Source organism: Tachypleus tridentatus, chromosome 6 (genome assembly GCF_004210375.1).
Source record: "Tachypleus tridentatus isolate NWPU-2018 chromosome 6, ASM421037v1, whole genome shotgun sequence".
Taxonomy (NCBI): Eukaryota; Metazoa; Arthropoda; class Merostomata; order Xiphosura; family Limulidae; genus Tachypleus; species Tachypleus tridentatus.
The window spans coordinates 125,053,717-125,073,514 of record NC_134830.1 but is presented as its reverse complement, the minus strand read 5'-3'; the positions used below and the strand labels follow the sequence as shown (position 1 = coordinate 125,073,514).

Here is a 19,798-nt window from a genome sequence, read left to right as displayed (position 1 = left end):
GTAAATATATCACAGTATTTTCATTTTAATATTTTTCATTGTGTCCTTGTCTACCATAACAAGAAGAATCTCAAGAAATGTGCTACAAAATTTTAATGACTCTTCTCATAATCCTAGGAAGTAGCTCCAAGATGGTTTTACATAAATATGAAATAAGTGTTAAAAGAGATTTCTCTGAATCACAGTTGTCTTGCTACCCAATGGAGAAGATAAATACTTCAATAACAATTTTACATACTTGTATGTAAAGTGTAAACTGTATTGGCACAATCAATTTGGATCACAAAACGTATCATTTACACCTTCCGTTAAAAGTTTTCTTCCCTTTTCTTCCCATACTCAGAAAGTTCTGAAAAACACCCAACAACAATAGACATACTGATTAAACTAAATACTGTAGATTATTTAAAGTACAATTTAAGCTTCTAATTACTGTCCAAATTACAAGGTCTTAATTCATGTGTAATATATCACTTGAATAAAAACAAACTTATCCACATAACACTTGCCTATCATTACCAATAACAAGAGGAAACACTTATCCACACAACACTTACTTGTCATTACCAACAGCTACAAACATTTGTTAGAAAGCTAGAGTTAGTAAAAACTTTTGCATATGTTTATGTTAATGCTAACAAATACAAAGCATTATCATCTAAACTCTTCCTACACAAGAATACACATAATTTGTGACAGATTTGAAGAGAAGAGATGTACAGCAGTCAAAATCTGAGGGTTTTTCTTGTAGCAGGATACTAGTTTGTGTTTTTTTTTTTAATATATCTTGATGAAAGATCTGTACTAGCTTATGAGCACTAGTACAGATGTTAGAGTACATATTGAAATTATTCTAATCTGACAATAGTTTTGTTTCCAACATTTTTGGTTCAGGTTAAAATCTTAATGACTGTCAAAATTCCAGTAAACTAAATTTTGAATCCTCACATTTGAAGCTTGTTTTTAAAGCATTCACTCCCAAAGGGGGTCACATGATGTGCAATATTGAGCATCTTTAATTCTATGATCTCTCACTACAACAATTATTGTAAACATCTGATTGGACAAGCTGATAGATGTGGCTTGATATACAAAATACATTAAAAAACATTAATGTGTTAAAAGTTCCACTAGTTTGGTTTACATGTAGTTAGAGACAATGTAACCAACAAAGTCGGTTTATAATTTTAGGTTGGTTTATATATGTTTAGATCATCAGTTGTTAGAAAAGTATTTAAAGAGGTCGACTGTAAGCTTATTATTATAACATTAAGTACAACAGGATGCACACATTTTGTAACATTCTTAAGTGCAAATCAATTACCAGCATTTATTAGTTCATATCATATCATTTGGTTTACATTCAGAATTTCTTTAATTCCAAAAACAAAATTGTCAGAACCCAAGTGATTCAAAAAACATTATGTGACCCACACTTTGGAACCAAAAGAAATAAACTTGGCTATCCTCATACTTAAATTATAGTATAAATATGAAATTAATGCAATTAGAAACCATGAGGACAGACTGAATGAAATATGGATCAGTCTCTTGTAGGTATTGTTAAAATTTCATCAAGATACTTACTGACAAAATCTTTAGATACTTCAGACCTCTGAAGTACTTCCATTTCCCTGTGAACAGAATAATTGAAACACAGGGCTGCCAGTCTGGAGAAGAACTCCATTATATTTTCTCCTGTTAAAGAAAAATAAGAGAAACCAATATATGAGGAGTATTTCCAAACAATTCACTTCACTGTGCAACAACTAACCAGACATATTTCTCAACCCAAACGAGCCGTTTTTGCATATAAATTTCTCAACAAGTGGGTTTCTCGACATCACTGATTAACCAGACAAGTTATTCAAATTAATAATTATCAAAAACAGATACTTTTGAAAGAACAACCTTGTCCTACTTTGGCATTTCTTTTAAAATGGTCTTTCTTTAAAAAAGACAACTCACAAAAGTAATATGAACACTATGTACTTATCTTATTTAAACATACAAGTATGCATTTCTAAATACTGTTTCACCACAACCTCCAACTTACTGTATATATTCTTTTGATTGTTAATATTTAAGTTATATTTATCAGAAAGTTAAGTATATTTACCAAATGTTAAGTGATTCAACATTGAACATGTTTCAAGTTATTAACATTCAAACATCATGATCTTTTGGTATACAGATTAATCCCTCTTTAAAGTTAAACAATTGGTTTAAGAAATCAGAGTCTTTTAAATCAATAGCTTGTACAATTCTCAACATCAAGTACATTAGATATTTAGGAGCTAATTTTATTTATGCAATATATACGAGTGAAGGCTAATTTCACCTTCCATCTCTTACAAGAAACTAACCAGTTTTTGAAGAAACAGCCCAATACTCAATATTCAGGGACTTTGCCATGGCAATAGTTGTTTTTCAACCATGTGATAAACAGCTTCATTCTAGTGTTAATATAAAGTTAATTACCAATACAATTTCTAGCCAACCAAACATTTCACATTTGAAACAAATGTAAAATGGCAAAATTATTGGGATCTTTAACATATTAACACTCCTACGAAAAGACGTTTCTAGTCCCGATTTCTCCAAGCCCGTTCCCCTGGCTGTGGTTTCGCTAGATAGTAGATAGGGACAGTGGGAATCTCGTTAATCCATTCATTAATGGATTTAAATGGCAATTTCATTTAAATACAAAATTATTAGCCTAATATTAATAACCTTTCAAGTTGCTCCGAGGCCTATTAGGCCCCACTTTTCGTAGGAGTGTTAAAAAAATAAATGCAGTTCATTAGTAAATCAAAAACACTTAAGTTATGAATATATATTTCACTGCTAAGCCACACTGCTACATCTTTGGTGAAATTATAATAATGGTCATAGCATGATCTGAAAGAAAATCTGATTTTTCAAAAACACCATGTGGATATAAGGAACAGTCCAATTATAATCATTAACTGTTAAACTTATCCTCAGATATAAAAAAAATTTTTATTTAATGATCAGGATACATAATAAATTACATTTTCAAAAACACGTGATAAACAAACAATAAAGAAACTGAAACTTACAAGATCTCTTTTAGTTCCAACCAGAAAGACTAAAGGCATTTCTTCATTGTTCTCTATCGTTTCCTCTAGTCATGTAGGAACGTGTTCTAGACTAAAGGTGTTCGTTAGGTCAAACACAATCACCACAGCTACATAAGATACAACACTATTTACCATATCCACAAAAGAAGCTCCTAGTGTGACAAGCTAGGAAAAATTTATTTATTTTCTTCACGTTTAAACGAGTTATCAGTTTAATCCTTGACAAAGAATGAGATACCTTCAAAATATAATGGTCTATCATTTTAGATATCTCAGATATTTGTATTTTACACTCATCAGCTAATAATGGTCAACTAACCTATTTCCTTGTCAACACTTAGCAAAGTGTGTTCAACTAACGTTTCCTTGTCTGCACTTAGACAAATCATTTCCTTCTTTGGGTAAATCTAAAATTCCTGCAGTTTATATGGTTACTTTTATTTCAAGGATATAAAACTTTTTTTATATTCTACAAATAAAGTGAAAAAAACCCAATCCATTTAGTTACACCAGCATAATGCTCAAGATCATTTATTATTTACTTACTGAAAATAATTAGTTCAATCAATCCATAATGATTACTACACCAATATTCAATGGATGTTACTATACTGACATCAATATTCATTGTTCCCTATAATTTGTAATTGGCCTCTAGAAAAGATTAATCTATACAATCTAAATTTTCCAGTAACACAAGCAGAGCCAATGATTGTTCATTCGTCAAGAATCACTAGTCACTAGTGATTAATTATTTCATGAGAAGTTCTCCAGATTCTCTGGATAACTAACCTTTAGTTCCTCTATAATAGGCAGCAGATATAGATTTAAATCTCTCTTGTCCAGCTGTGTCCCATCTGAAAACAAAAACCAATAGTTTTGATCTATTGCATATATGTACACAGAAGAGGCAATAGTGCAACATCCTATGGTATTACCTCTAACTAAATAGGCAACATCACAATGTATTAAACACGTGCATAAGTAATAGCCTATTTCTAGTTTGCCCATTACTAATCATTTCATGAAACTTGCATTATGAATCAAATTTAGATAATCTGGCAATTAATGGGAAAGTTAGAGAACTGATTTGAACACTTTATGCTAAATTAATTTCTGGTGTTACTTGTTTCCTTTACATGTAAGTCAACTATGTTCATACTTAAAGAATTTATGTGGTTACATCATAAATATGTTCCATAATCAGAGACATGCATAATGTCATAACAAAACATTACATGTTGATAACATCTTACAAACTCAGTCAATGTTAGTTAACATTTGACTGAATAATGAATATCTTAACTTTGAAAACTAATAACAGACAATTTAATGTAATGTTTTCTATACATTGTAAACTTACATTTGTAAGTGAAAGGGTGCATTCAGAATATCAAATCTCTCCACCTCAAAGTCAACACCTATTGTTGATTTATAGTTTGAATAAAATACCTCATAACAAAACCTGAAAGAGAAAAGTTGTCATACAAACCTTGTGAAGCCAAACTAACTAGTTCATGATATTGGAAAAGGTTAAATTCTGAAGCAGTTAATTGGTATTTCAAAAAAATGTAAAATTATAAAAAAAACACAAAAGGGATTTCTTAGACTTTGCAATGTTAAATACATTTCAGCTTAAGAACTGACAACAGAATAGTCCAAAAGGCTCTACTTTGTACACACTGCTTTTAATAACAAGAAAAAAAGAAAAAAAACAAACTTTAAAAGGAATACTTACCTATTAACTAAAAAAGTTTTGCCAACTGCTACATCCCCAACAAAAATAGTCTTGGAAATTTTTAAACTGAAAAAAGTAATATTTTTAAAGAGATTAATACTAAACTTCAGAGTTTATACACAAACACACGGATATGAATAATATTGGCACAAAAGTACAGTTTGACTTAGCTTTTAAAATGTAAAATTCATGGAAAAAATTAAAACTACTTCAAAATATAGAAATTTAAATGAAACTTGCTTTAAAACACACAGTTTAAGTTAGCGAGATATCTTAGTAAACCTCTTCTGAAGTAAAATTCTCTAATTGGGTATGAAAAATCCTAAAAGTAATTAAAAACTGTACATACATATAAAGCCATTCTTAAAAGGTTTTGTGGGGGAAGGGACATTTCCCTCTGGGAAACTTTAGGGAAAAACACTTTAAACAATTAATTTTGACAGAATTCTCCGACTGTTTGGAGATTTAACTTCATGTTCAAACAAAGTTAAGAATTATACATTCACCTTTAGCCCACTTAACTTTGAAACCGAAAATAATAAAACCCTTACATGTGATATTAAATTAGTTTACTGCTATACGTATACTATGTACCACAAGGTTTACATGTCTGTATTAATGAAGCAGGTAATTCATTACATTCTATTTAACGTTAAAAAATACTGTTTCTGTGTGTATTTTCAAAGCTTCTATTTACTATGAGCAGTTTTGATGTAACAGACAAAAGTAGTTAAGTGAATCTATACAAATATTTCCAGCTACACATCCTGATTATTGTAGAATTGGGTGATTTTAAATTATACTTAACAGCCTGATGGGGTACATACTTTAATACTGGCATCTGTTTAAACTATATTATTGGTGACAGTCATTAAGACTTATACATATAATTTTGTCACATTCTGTTTTTAAGTCATCTAACCTCTTATAACCTATTTATTCATCCTAGGAAGGAAAGGATGAACAGACAACACTATTTTATTGATAAATATTAAATACAGATAATAAATATGACAATTCCTTCATACATCTCACCACATGTGGATAAAGCTCACCAATAGAAGACATGCCAGAGACACAATTCCTCCATACATTTTACCATGTATCAACTACTCTACTAACCATATAAATAAGCATATGTTAACAGTCTAACCCTATCCTATTTACTCTTTCTGACTCACATGCCTTTCTAACTCTCCTGTCAAAATCCTTATCAGTATATGGTGTTGCATCAGGTAAGAAGGCCTAGAAAATAAAAACTTTATAGTTCAGGAAGAGAAATAAAATAAGTGTAAAACAAATATTGCATTTGTATGTTACTGGAATATCTTACACATAACATGGCTAGCCAACATAAAATTATTGTATTTTAATTATTATGAATATTTTCTACTCTGACAGAAAGGATCATACAGATTATCTTAAACCACAAAACAGTAATAATAAAGTACAGTAGCAGAGAAAGATATTGAACAAAAATAGCTTTCCACAACTGACCTCCAAAATTCATTGTAACAAGTACCTTTACTAATAAAACTTAAATTTTATGTCAAATTAACCCTTATACAAACTGTTTAGGAAGAAAAAAAAAAGTGATAATGTAGTTTTTATGAAGTTTGAGGTAATGGCTGCTTTAGATTAAAACCAAAACAAACTTCATTGTATCAGGTCATCCCATAAGTAATGTCTGAAAATTTAATTCAGAAAATGTATCATCATTTCTGTCTTTGTAGAAGGCTTTAATGACTAAAATACATAGTAGGGCATGTATAAAAGCATTCAGACAAATAAACAAAACCAACCTAACTCCACTTTTTCAGGTCATTATTCAATTAAACCCTTATGAAGATGGATGTGTCCAAGGAGCACATTGGGAATATAATGCTTTACCAGTTTAAAAAAGGCAACAATACAGCAAACACTACAAGGCATTTATGGTGTGGAGTCTCTCAATGAAAGAAAATATCAAAAGGTGGTTCCAGAAGTTCAGATCAAGTGACTTCTGACTTAAGTGATGTGCCACGTTCAAGTTATGCTGTTGAATTTAATGATGACTTGCTGCTGGCTGCAATTGAGTTGCAACAGTTGAACTAACACAGAAGCTTAATTCAACCCATTCAAGAGTTCACTGTCATCTGCAACAACTTAAAAAATAGGTCCCCCATGATTTGACAGAAGCCAACCTTAGAGCAAAAGTGGACACTTGCACTTTTCTGAACTCTTGAATGTAACTTCCCGTTTTGGGCAGGTTAGTAAACGAAGATGAATTGATTTGATTGATTTAGTGTTTTATGGCACAAAGCAGCTAGGCTATCTACACCAAATGTCTGGTAAAAGGTAAATATAAATTAAATGTAGTAAAATACATAAAAAGGAAATGAAGGTAAAACAAAAAAATCATTGAAAAACAGAAGAAGCATAAAACCAATGTTGACACCTAGTCTACAATGTTAAGAGAAAACAGAGTAAGAGAAGTTGTAAAGGACTTTCTCTAGCAAAATGGTAATGATCATAACCTGCCAGGAATACTAACAGATAAGTACAAGAACCACTGTCAGTCACCTGAAGTTGGTCTTTCTAGTCCTGGTTCCAGGTTGTGTGTCATTATGGCCAGTACCAAAAGGTAAAGTAATAAAAAAGTGTTAAAAGACATTCAGCAAAATTGTAATAACAACAACTTGTCAGGATGACTAACAGGTAGTTCAAACAGCAGTGTTAGTCACCTGAAGTTGGCCTTTCCAGTCCTGGTGTTGAGTTATTTAATGTTCTGGCCATTTTCCAATGTCAAATTGAACTAGAGAGATTGAGATTCTGAAAAGGGAACCACAATTAAAAAGATGTAATGAATATATATCCAACACTTAAATGAGATTAAAAAGATTAATGGCCATTAAAAAACTAAAAAAACTATCAAGGTGGACAGTGTCACCATCACCAATAACACTGTCCAATGTCACAGATAAACCCTGGGAAAAAACGTGTTTAAAATATTGCGTCGTTGAGAATTGTAACGATGGAAAGAAAGTAAAACGTGGCTGATAGTTAGTTGAGTGTCACACAAACAACACATTGGTGCATCAGTTCCAGATAAAAGAAAACGATTAGTGAAAAAACTGTGACCAATGCATAGTCTAGTTAGAACAACTTCCTCCTTCCGAACTTTACAGAAGCTAGACGGCCAAAGACCAATATAGGGTTTTATTTGAAAAAGCTTGTTGTCTTGTTGCTCACTCCAAGTGGACTGCCAGCTAGCATGGAGCTGAGCCTTGAATACAGGACCATAGTCCATGTACAGAATAGGCACAGTGGTGATAGTGCCAAAGCAGATAGATTTAGCTGCTGTGTCTGCAAGCGCATTCCCACAAATACCAACATGGCCTGGTATGCAGAAAAGCTGGATACAAGTAGATGTTAATGAGAAATGGGCCAGTCGGTTTTGAATATCGGCGAGAACAGGGTGTGAACCAACGTGAAGCGATTCCAAGGTCAGCAGAGAACTAAGCAAGTCACTATAAATAGTAGTACAGTTAGAGTACTGCTCAGCTTCAATATGATCCAGGGCAAGAGATATGGCATACAGTTCAGCAGTGAACACAGAAGCTGTAGAGGGGATTCTGCATGCAACCACCGAACTGCAACAAACCATGGCAGAGCCCACAGACGTACCTGATTTGGAACCATCCGTATAAATTGGAATGGAATGATTGTTCGAATGATATTCAGTAAATAAAAAGACAGTACTTCCAATTGGGAGTATCTGCCTTTTTCAGATGACTAAAAGAAAGGTCACATTTGGGGGCTGTAATAAGACATGGGGGGGGATGGGCTGACGAGTGGATTCTGCAATGTTATCCAAGGACAAACCCAATTCATCCAATTGCACCTGGATGCAAAGGCCAAGAGGAGCAATGGCAGAACATCTGTTCTGAAAAAGTAAGGCCCATTGAGGAAGGAAAACACATCCCCAGGTGGGATGCTTTGGTAAGGAATGAAGTTTCAAAGAATCCAGTAAAGACAGTTGCAAACAGTGAAAGTGCAGAGAAGGCTTGTGAGATTCCACATATAAGCTCCGAACTGGGGAGGTGCAGAAAGTCCCAGTGCAGAGTCAAAGTCCTTGATGATGAATGAGGTCCAGCATCTTTAAGGCCGAGTGTCTGGCAGAGTCATAGACCATTGATCCATAGTAGAGTTTTGAATGAATAAGAGCACGATATATCTTTAACATAGAACATCGATCCACTCCCTCGTGGAAGAGAGGACACTGAGGATGTTCAGTGCTCTTGTGCATTTGACCAGTAGCTGCTTTAAATGTGGTATAAAGATCAGTTTACAGTTAAAGATAAGCCCCAAGAACTTTGTCTCAGGGACCACTGGCAACGAAACTTCACCAATAAGGAGTTCAGGATCAGGGTGAATACCCCATGGCAGCAAAAGTGCATGCAAATGGTTTTAGAGAGAGAAAAATTAAAACCGTTCACTGTGGTCCACTTCAGTACACAATGGAGGGCAGTTTATAGTTGCCGCTCAATATATCTCATGTTCAACAACTGACATGAGATGTGAAAGTCATCAACATAGAGCCCATTTGCAACAGTGAGAGGGAGTTGTTCAGTGATAGCATTTATCTTTATACTGAAAAGTGTGACACTCAAAACCCAAGTTCCTGTACAAAAGAATGGGAAAGTGTCAAACCCACACAAACTTGGAATCTCCTGTCCATTAAACATTTTTTAATAAGCATGGGTAAATGACCATGTAACCCATATATATGGAAGTCTTGCAAAATGCCATACCTCCATGTTGTGTCATAAGCCTTCTCAATGTCAAAGAATATTGATACAAGATGTTTGCATTGAGAAAGGCTTCTCTGATTGATGTTTCAAGTCAAATTAGGTGGTCAGTTGTGGAGTGCTGTCGTCAGAACCCACACTGGGTGGGCAAGAGGAGGTTGTTTGATTCGAGGAACCAAACAAGACGAGCATTAACTATCCTCTAAGGTCTTACAGAGACAGCTCATCAAAGCAATTGGACAGTAGTTTGAAGGAATCTTGGGATCTTTCCCAGGTACAGAGAAAGGTAAGATAATAGCCTGGCACCAGGCATCAGGAAAAACATTCTCCTGCCAGATCCAGTTAAAAACAATTAGAAGAATATCAAGAGAAGCAGGAGAGAGATAGCACAGAATGTCATAGTGTACATCATCAGGTCCAATAGATGTACTGCCAGACCGATGAAGGGCCATTTTCAGTTCCACCAGTGTAAAGGGACAATTATAGTGAAAGAAACAGTCAGTTTGAAAGGAAAGAGGTGAACGCTCTGCCAGAGTTTTGATGGCCAAGAAAGTGGAGGAACAAGCAGAAGTGCTAGATACCCAGCAAAAGCTTTCACCTACAGTATTGGCAATGCTCCAGACATCAGCTATCTCTTGGCCATCAGAGAGTAAGATGGAGAGGGGGACAGAATTGTGAACTTAATCCAAGATTCCTTCTGGCTTTGACATCTTACCCACCTAGTATGTGCATGGGCACATTGGAAAGCAATGCAGTTTGAAAGTGTGGGATATCTATGGAAAGTATCCCAGGCCCGTTTTTGAGCCTTCCATGCCAAGTAGGATTCCACCATGGACGAGGATATCGTGGAAGACGTGTTGAGGTTTTAGGAATACACTGAGCAGCTCCTTGTATAATACAGTCAGTTACCACTGCCACACAGTCGTCTATTGATGGCTGATTCACGATGGCAGGATCAAGTTCTGCAAGTGCAGTGAAAGTGGATCAGTCTGCCTGAACCAGCTTCCACCAAGGCACGCGGGTAGGGAGGCATCGACCACGGCCAGTTTCTCTTAGAAGTATAGGAAAATGATCACTGCCTAGTGGATTATTGTCAACCCTCCATGAAAAATGGGAAAATAATGAAAGGGAGGAAACCAAGACATCAATAGCAGTAAGGAACTGACTAGGTGCATGAAAGTAAGTGGAACAACCAGTATTGAAAAGAGAAAGATTGTGATCATAGAGCATACGCTCTACAGAGAGACCCTCCTATCAATAACAGCACTTCCCCAGAGGGGATGATGTCCATTAAAGTCCCCCAGGAATGAAAAGGGAGATGGCAACTGTTCAACGAGAGCATCAAGGTCTGATTGATCACGTCTCTCCAGGGGACAGGTAGAGAGAATAAACAGTGATGGTATGACCTTGGAAACACTGATGGCTACAGCCTCCAAGGGTGTGTTGAGTGACAAAGACAGGGTGGGCACATGCTGATCAACCAATAGTGCCACCCCTCCATGTACTCGTCCATCACACAGCCTGTCATTTCTGTACAGAGAAAACTGCCAAAAGGTGACTGTATCAGCAGGTTTTAGAAATGTTTCTTGTGAGGAAAGACATACAGAATGGTAGGAAGCAATCAGGGTTTTGATATCATCCAGATTAGAATGTAAACCTCGGCAGTTCCATTGTATCAAGGTGGCCATTTTTAATGACGGGTAGGTGAAGTGGCTGGAGAACCCTTCTGTTTAGACCATGTCTTTTTTTCTTACTGTCTTTATTCAGAGGAGGTCTATCAACCTCCATGGATCCTGCCCTGGGTCAATTGGGCAGGTCTTTGTTGTTGGAAGGGGATTCCAGTGACTGAGGACGCAAACAAATGATTGTGGGGTGGGAGAAAAAGATGTATCAGAAGAAATGCCTGTATTTGAAACCGAAGGATGTGGATCTTGAGGTTTGCTGCAATGTATGGGAGGAACAGAGATGGGTGTAGAAGTCGATTCAACCTTTTTAACCATGGAGGTCAAAAGGCTTTTCATTTGTTTTAAAACGATTCTCTTGGAGGCACAGAGAGATCTGTCTGCACTCCCACTGCAGTTGTGGAACGAAGTGCAGCAGCATATGTCCGAGATGGAGTGGCGGACAGCAATTTCCGAGCCTCAGGATAACTATTGTTATGAGTAGTTTTCAAATGCTGCACCTTTTTTTTCCTCCAATCGTCTTGGGCAAGAACGAAAGTAGGAAGGGTGGGAACCATTGCAGTTGACACAATGTGGGTCCGTATGACACTCATAGGCATCGTGGTCCTTGCCACCACAACGACAGGACGTCTTTGAGTGGCCAAACCGTTGACATTGGAAACATCGAAGAGGGTTTGGAATGTACGGCCATACCCTACAAATTAGATAACCTGCCTTGATGGTAGCAGGTGCACGTGATGATGTAAATGTCAAAACGAGGATATTTGTTGGCAGTGTAACTCCATCTTTGCGAGTGGAGATGCGCCTCACTGCAGAAACTCCGACTCGGGGACGTTCTTCAAATCCCTCTCAAAAATAACACCATGAAAAATTCAAGGTAGCATGAGGGGTAACCTCAATAGGTATATCCCCATTTGCCTTTGAATTCAAGAGGAGTTCACTGTGTTGGGTAGTGGATGTTTCAACCAATGTCTCCAAATCAAAGCTTCTTTACTGACTTTGGAGAGCCAGCAAGACCCTCTAGTCCCTTCTGAATAAAAAAGGGGGACATTTTCCCTGAAGGTTTTTCTGAAAGAGAATGTAATATAAGAAAATAAGGTACGTGTGTTACAGATGTTGAAGATTGCTGCTCAGAGTCTTCAAGACGTGGTCGTTTACCTATTGACTGTTTTTTTTTCATTATTTTATTTATTTAAATTTTTTGTAGGAGGATCCAAAGGAAAATTTCGGTAACCACTGATCCCACCCACCATGGAGCCCTACGAGGGGATGCACTACAATGTCATGCTAGGACATTGCAGCAATGCCAGAGTTTCATAAGCACTATACCCAAACACCAGCATCAGACACAATGTCCACAACACCTGTAGAGAACTTCCAATACTGGTACTTGGTTGACTAGCCCAAATGGACCAGCTGATTGACCCAAGGGGCCACCCAAAGGCCGCCCGTCTACAGGAATTCAAGGCCAAAGTGGTGTGTTAGGGTTGGACCCCTCAACCACCAGGATCCTCTCCTCCCCTTCACGGGTCGCCACGCACGGCAAACATCTGGGTGGATGTTTAGATCCCAGAAAAGGTAAACTGAAAGAACAGAACCTTCCTTGGGAGGTCCCCTCACCATGTACAGGAATCCACACTGAGGGGCCAAAGATGAAAAATGGATATTTTATTAAAATATTAAAGCACCATATACTATGGCTCAGTGTAGGTAAACTGGCTAAAGCACAGCCCAAAATAGACCTCCACCCCAGGAAAGTCTTGTTAAGCATTTGGTGGGATATTGTTGTGTGATCCACTTTGAGTTGCTGCCACTCAGTGTAACGGTTACATCAGACTTCTATTATCAACAGTTAGAGTGCTTGAATGTTGCATTGAAAGAAAAGAGGCCTGCTTTGATTAGTCATAAAGGTGTTGTGTTATACCAGGATAATGCACGGCCCCATACAACAAGGATCACATCTGCAAAGATTGAAGAGCTAGACTTGGAAAACTTCCACATTCTCTAGATCTTGCCCAATCTGATTATAATCTATTTCAAAGTTTGTGAATCATGGCAATAAGTAATTAATAGTAAAAGAACATACATCATGGATAAAAGAACATTAAAAGAGTTTGAAATCCTCTCTCTTTTCCTGAACCTGAAATCTGGCACTACTTGAGGTATAACCTGATACATTCTTTCCTGCAAAAAAGAACTTTGTAGATGAGATAATCATGAAATACTTGTTAACATAGGAACAAGTTTGCGAAGAGTTCAGAGATAAACATTCGTTTCACTAAAGTGCATCAACATTATAGAAGTGTACGACTGGATTGCCTAAACACCCCGAAATGTTCGAGTAAAAAGTAAACAGTAATTATGCTTTTTAATATAATGGAACAATGGCACGGCCATTTATATATTTATCTACGTAATCAAAATAAATACAATGGTGCTATCTGTTATGCTTTAATTAACGAGATCTGTGCCAGAAGTGGTGATTTAGATTATATAACGTGGTGCTCTCTATTGAGTAAAACCACAAACATATATTCATTCATAAAAAAAAAATGTTACTATCCATTTAAGATTCAGACAATTAAAAAAACATACCCGATATGTGCAATAATCATTTCTTTAAAACATAACAATCTTACGTACTCTACTCACCACAAGAAGATGGCTTTCTTTACGACTGATTCCTAAGATTTGATTGCATCTTTATTGGCGTAGTTTTTAAATGTTGTACTAAAAACTGGAGTTAACTTATTTTTTCAATAAAGAGTAGCATTTTTAATGCACATGAAGTTTACCTAATAATCGTCATTAAGTCATATTTGATACATAAAAAAAGATATACACAGTAAGATAAAACTTGAAGAAAAAATTAAAACAAAATTAGCACAGTAGTAAAGATCGATATTAACACTTTGTGAAAGATTGCAGTTGTAAAGAAATTTACATTTTACTCTCGATAAATATTTTTTTCTAAATGTTATGCTCATCTGTTCATATATTTATAGGACTGTCAAACGATACCACTAGATAAAACTTTAAAGTATATTTAAATTATTTATAACTGTCAATCAATCCAGTATTTTTTAAAAGAAACTTACTAATGGGTAATGATAAATTATTCTGTCTTGGGTAGCAGCGCGTTTCGTCATTATCTTTAAACAAGTATCTGTCTCGAAGCTTGGATTGCTACGTCAACAGTAAACCTGTAAAACAAAATTTTATTTCCACGCCTAACAAGCAATACACATTAGAATTACGATGGAATACATGTTTATACCATAACTGTCACTAATAAAAACAACAACAAAAAACAACAAACAAACAAACAACAACTCGTACAGAATTACAACATGTTTACGAAAACAACAATACAAGGCGATGGCAGCCGAAATCCAGAAGTAATAAGATATTAGAAATACAGTAGGTGAAATCAGATTCCATTTTGCAATTTCGACCTACTACCATCTAACTTCTTGAAGTTCTAACGCTAAGCTAAAGAAGTTTGTTTGTTTTTTAACGTACAAACGGTAGAAATACAAATAATAATTTAATAAAAGAATTACTAGTAGTATTGCACTTCCACGTTTTAGTAGTAGAATTAACATTACTGTTAGTAATATTCAAGTTTAAAGATTAAATTGGCAATAAGGTTGTTTCTAAGTTTCGGAATAAACTGCTGTTTGCTTAACCTTTTAAGACAAACCTGTCGGTGTCACTGATGCTTGATACTAACTATAATAAAAAAACACTTGTTTGCTAGGGAAAGGTAAATTAGTTACAAAGATATACCTACCTTAGAATTAGGAAATAAAAAAAAAACATTACAACTCCATTTCACATGTTACAACAACGAAAATAATTAGACTTGGTTTTTATAACTAAGAGAAATGGTCACGTGATACCAATAGACGCCCTCTGTATAAAACTATATATTTATATTCTATTATATTCATGTTGCGATACTTTGAAAACTACTCAACCATTAAAGGTTGTTTGTTTTGAATTTTGCGTAAAGCTATTCGAGGGCCATCTGCGCTAGCCGTCCCTAATTTAGCAGTGTAATAGTAGAGGGAAGGCACCTAGTCATCACCTCAACTCTTGGGCTACTCTTTTACCAACGAGGTAAAAGAGTAGCCCAAGAGTTGGCGGTGGGTTAACGTGATGGATATATTTTACACTCGCGCACACGTCTTAAAAAGTTAAAATAGAATTTGTTTTTTAAATCAAAACAAACAAATTAAATAATTTAGTCATCCTTCTTGCAAATGTCATGTTGTATGAACTCCCTTTCTGCATTTAAAATAAAACTGTCTTATGCCTAATAACGTCGACACGTCTATTTTAGTTTTAAGAAAGTCAGGCCTGGCATGGCCTAGCGCGTTAAGGCGTGCGCTTCGTAATCTGAGGGTCGCGGGTTCGCGCCCGAGTCGCGTCAAACATGCTCGCCCTCCCAGCCGTGGGGGCGTTATAATGTGACAGTCAATTCCACTTTTCGTTGGTAAAAGAGTAGCCCAAGAGTTGGCGGTGAGTGGTGGTGACTAGCTGCCTTCCCTCTAGTCTTACACTGCTAAATTAGGGATGGCTAGCACAGATAGCCCTCGAGTAGCTTTGTGCGAAATTCCAAAACAAACAAACAAACAATTCAAGAAAGCCGTTAATGTAAGTTTTGTACTGTATTTGCTGTCTATATAATTTTTAATCCAATATGAGTTACAAGCGAATTCTAACATATTTCCATCATTAACGCAGGTGTGCTTTTCCTAGCTATTCCCAGCTATGCATTATTGGAATGTAGAATCGTTGATAAACTCATATTTGCTAATAACATACAATACGAAAAGTGTAGCAATATTCAGTGATGTCATGCTCATAAGGTACACCCCCAAATGTTTTCCATCCACTGTTTTAGTAATTCGAAATCCATGTATAAACATTTGATTAGGTATGCTCAAAATATTTGTCTGTATTGGAAACCATTAAGTTAATCAGAAAAGCAATAATATGAACAGTAAAAGACACCTCACTTATTATTGTTTGTATAATTACACAGGCCTGTGAATTTGATGTTTAAAAGTTGTTTTGGTTTTAATAACATATTTTCTACAAGTAAGCTACGCAGATTTCGAAAATAATATTTTTTTATTTTTCTATCACAGAAGAGTTTTTTTACAAGTCGGGAAAAATCTCTTACTTAAATTATTATTTCGTTTACCAAAATGAACATTTTTTTACTATTATGTTTGGGTTCTAGAGTGATCGATAAGACTCCTGTCATGACTGGTCTGTAGCAATCTCTAGCCACTGTTGTAAACATTTTAAGAATAACAAAGTGTGACCTGATTTCAGTGAAAAGTATTCATGTAAAGGTACATATGACGTTTTATTTAAAAAAGTATTGCGTAAATTATGAAGTCTACCCAATTACCTGTGACCTTAATATTTTGTCCCTACATCGTTTGTTTCCCAAACAATCAAATGATTAATAAATAATATGTTTTTAGTAGTTTCCTACTATTATATGCACATATACATAAATCGCATCAAATTATCATATACTTAGCTTGTAATTAGTTTGAATCTAATATGGTAGATATTACTTTATAGGGGCCCAGCATGGCCACGTGGTTAAGGCATTTGACTCGTAATCCGAGGGTCGCGGGTTCGAATCCCTGTCACACCAAACATTCTCGCCCTTTCAACCGTGGGGGCGTTATAATGTGACTGTCAATTCCACTATTCGTTGGTAAAAAAAGTTGGCGGTGGGTGGTGATGACTATTTCCTTTCCTTCTAGGGACGGTTAGCGCAGATAGCCCTCGTGTAGCTTTGTTCGAATTTCAAAAAAAACCAAAATTACTTTATAGTACTATCTTAGCCATTTTGGTCATACAGTCAAATAACCGTCATAAGGTTTAAAAAGAAATGTTTTATTTGATTTCGAGGAAAAATAAATAATTAGCCCCTGTACTGACACTACAAGAAACCGGGTTTCGATACTCGTGTTGGGCAGAGTAGAAATAGCCCATTGTGTAGCTTTGTGCTTAAATCCAATCAAATAAAAAATAATTATATGTTTTTCCAATACCGGTAAGGCCCGGCATGGCCAGGTGGGTTAAGGCGTTCGACTCGTAATCTGAGGGTCGCGGGTTCGAATCCCCATCGCACCAAACCTGCTTGCCCTTTCAGCCGTGGGGGCGTTATAAGGTAACAGTCAATCCCACTATTCTTTGGTAAAAGAGTAACCCAAGAGTTGGTGGGTAGTGATGATTAGCTGCCTTCCCCCTAGTCTTACACTGCTAAATTAGGGACGGCTAGCGCAGATAACCCTTGTGTAGCTTTGCACGAAATTCAAAAGAAACGGAAACAATACCGTTAAAATAATCTTCGCGTAAAATACGCGCACACTCGATTTGCATCACGTTTTCGTAATAGCCGTAAATACACGTATGCTCACTAGCAGTAGTTTCCACGTGAGGCAGAAAGAACGATGTGTGTCGACTGTGGTCGGAGGTTGAATGTAATGTACTGAGAAAGTATACAGGCCTCGAAACTCCAGGTTTTTCGAAGGCGACAGGACTCCTTTCTAAATGAGAGAAATTGTTTTAATTTGAATTTATACTACAAATAGGAGGCGTTAAACAAGTTCTATTCCTATTAAATATTTTGTGATTCACTGTTTCCACAATAGTGTAACGCTGAACTCTGGGGGCGCTTTACCCTCTCTACCTCCAAGTTAGAGAGCTTATTTCGGAACTGTTTTAAATTAAATTTTTGCCTGGCTGGTACAAGGTATAACTATATTAATATGCTTGCTGTTTTATGGTGGTTTGGTATGATTAGGAAATGCGGCTCTAATTTTAAAAGGGAACAAGAGTCTAAGCTCAGTAACAAATAACTATCATTAAATTTATTTAACGTTTATAATATGTTATACGATTCGTAAATAATACACCGAAATATTTCATAATTAATGTACTGTCGTTTAAAATTAATTGTGTTACAAAATATCGGCTAATAAACATACATCTTCGTACTGAATGTATATTTATTACCTTTCATTTAGTGGACAATAAACTGTAGTATTCTATGAAATATTTTTTAAAAAAACAAGCATCTTTATCATTCTTGAAGTATTGTGCAGATGTTCTAAACTTTCAGATTGTGTTATTATAAAATGGATAATAATTTCTTCTTACAGAACGTGTGTTCTAAAAATACTTAAGCGGACTGATTCTGAGTAAATTTTAAAATGGTTTACTCAGAATTTGGGATAATATTAAATACTGAAAGGTTTAGTTTGAAAACCGGTGATTATGGTTTGGTTTTTCTCGCATTTATACTTTTCTTATATTTTTAATGTAAATTTTAACACACACTTGCACGATTTGACATTTTAAAACATTGAATTTCAATTAAATCATTTTTTCCATTCATATTCTTTGATTCTACCCTATCCGATGCTACAATTTGAAAAAAAAAAACTGATATTAAGTTGTTTTTTTTTGTTATATACATCCACTCCATTATCACTGTGGGAATCTGACTCTTTGTGGCTAAAATGCGTTATTTAATATTAAATTTTTAAGTGTTTGTTTCAGTTATATCTGAAAGTTCTCTAGATATGACATGGGGTCTCTGCTACTTATTTTATCATGAGTGGGGGATCTTCTGTGTCTCATGTAAGTCTGGTATTCCAACGCGCAGTGCACATGTACACACATTGTTTTTGTCCGAGGTATTTTTTAATACTGATAATTTGTAAAATGTCATTACAATTTATTTCATGTAAAAACTTTAGTTCATTCATATCTTTATAACAGTTTTTACACCTTATACATGTTGACTACACATATTGGTATTTAAGTAATATATTAAAGAAGATTTTTAGAATCACTGGATATTTTATCTTTGATTATCCGAAGTTCTGGATATTATATAAATTTTTTGATAAACTCGTCCTAAGTGTATGTATGTTATTTTGAATACCAAAGCAATCCGATAAATTTGTTTGAAACTTCTCTGTTTGTAGTCTAATCGTCTTCAAACTATTTACATTTTTGAGAACACGTACAATGATAGAATATACAGCCTGTGAAACAAGTGTTTGGTGTAATGCTGTGAAATGGGTAAGTCAGTCTGTGTCTCGTAGGTGCAGCTGCACACACACGTATTTTCAGTTATTGTAATAATTACCTAATGATTTACCATCAGCTGACGTTATGTTCTCGTCCGATGAGGCTCTTGATGGTGCGTCCTATTGCTCATGTTGAGCTTATTTTGTTTTGTTTCTTACTAATTAATAATAATTCAAACCAATAGCTTTATTTATTCTGATGAATTCACTATTGTTTTATAGTGCAGATTTTACTCACCTATGGCCTGGCATGGCCAGGTGGTTAGGATGCTTGACTTGCAATCCGAGGGTTCGAATCCCTGTCATACTAAACATGCTCGCCCTTTTAGCCGTGAGAACGTTATATATGTTA

General features: G+C 35.4%; 2 protein-coding genes across 10 annotated transcripts in view; both read right to left on the bottom strand.

Moving 5' to 3' along the window:
- Hpd (4-hydroxyphenylpyruvate dioxygenase) overlaps positions 1-267 on the bottom strand; it is a 41,235-nt gene extending 40,968 nt beyond the window's left edge. The window contains exon 1 of the mRNA XM_076507688.1: positions 239-267. The gene's annotated coding sequence lies outside the window, so the exon portion shown is untranslated. The remainder of the gene's footprint in view (positions 1-238) is intronic.
- On the bottom strand, positions 239-15,235 carry LOC143253591 (ras-related protein Rab-34-like). Of its 9 annotated transcripts, XR_013029716.1 has the most exons (10): positions 15,108-15,235; positions 14,413-14,517; positions 5,996-6,087; positions 4,843-4,908; positions 4,468-4,569; positions 3,897-3,961; positions 3,084-3,211; positions 2,367-2,456; positions 1,588-1,698; positions 323-349 (listed from the first exon to the last, which is right to left on the bottom strand). XR_013029716.1 is itself a non-coding variant. In XM_076507691.1 (8 exons), exons 2-8 carry the CDS (start codon positions 14,461-14,463, stop codon positions 309-311), a joined length of 528 nt encoding a protein of 175 aa, XP_076363806.1. In that variant the 5' UTR covers positions 14,464-14,517; positions 15,108-15,235; the 3' UTR covers positions 239-308. The 9 variants fall into 9 exon arrangements, 6 of the variants coding, with proteins under 6 accessions (XP_076363806.1, XP_076363810.1, XP_076363813.1 ...); XR_013029717.1 differs by lacking the exon at positions 2,367-2,456 and having other exon boundaries at positions 321-349; XM_076507691.1 differs by lacking the exons at positions 2,367-2,456; positions 3,084-3,211 and having other exon boundaries at positions 239-349.
- Between the last annotated feature and the right edge of the window lie 4,563 nt (positions 15,236-19,798).

Coding starts and splice junctions, on each gene's coding strand:
- LOC143253591 (XM_076507691.1), bottom strand. CDS start 14,463: ATGACGAAACGCGCTGCTACCCAAGACAGAATAATTTATCATTACCCA. Junction 4,570..4,842: donor AAAACTTTTTTAGTTAATAG/GTAAGTATTCCT, acceptor TTTCTCTTTCAG/GTTTTGTTATGAGGTATTTT. Junction 3,962..4,467: donor GCACCCTTTCACTTACAAAT/GTAAGTTTACAA, acceptor TTTTGTTTTCAG/ATGGGACACAGCTGGACAAG.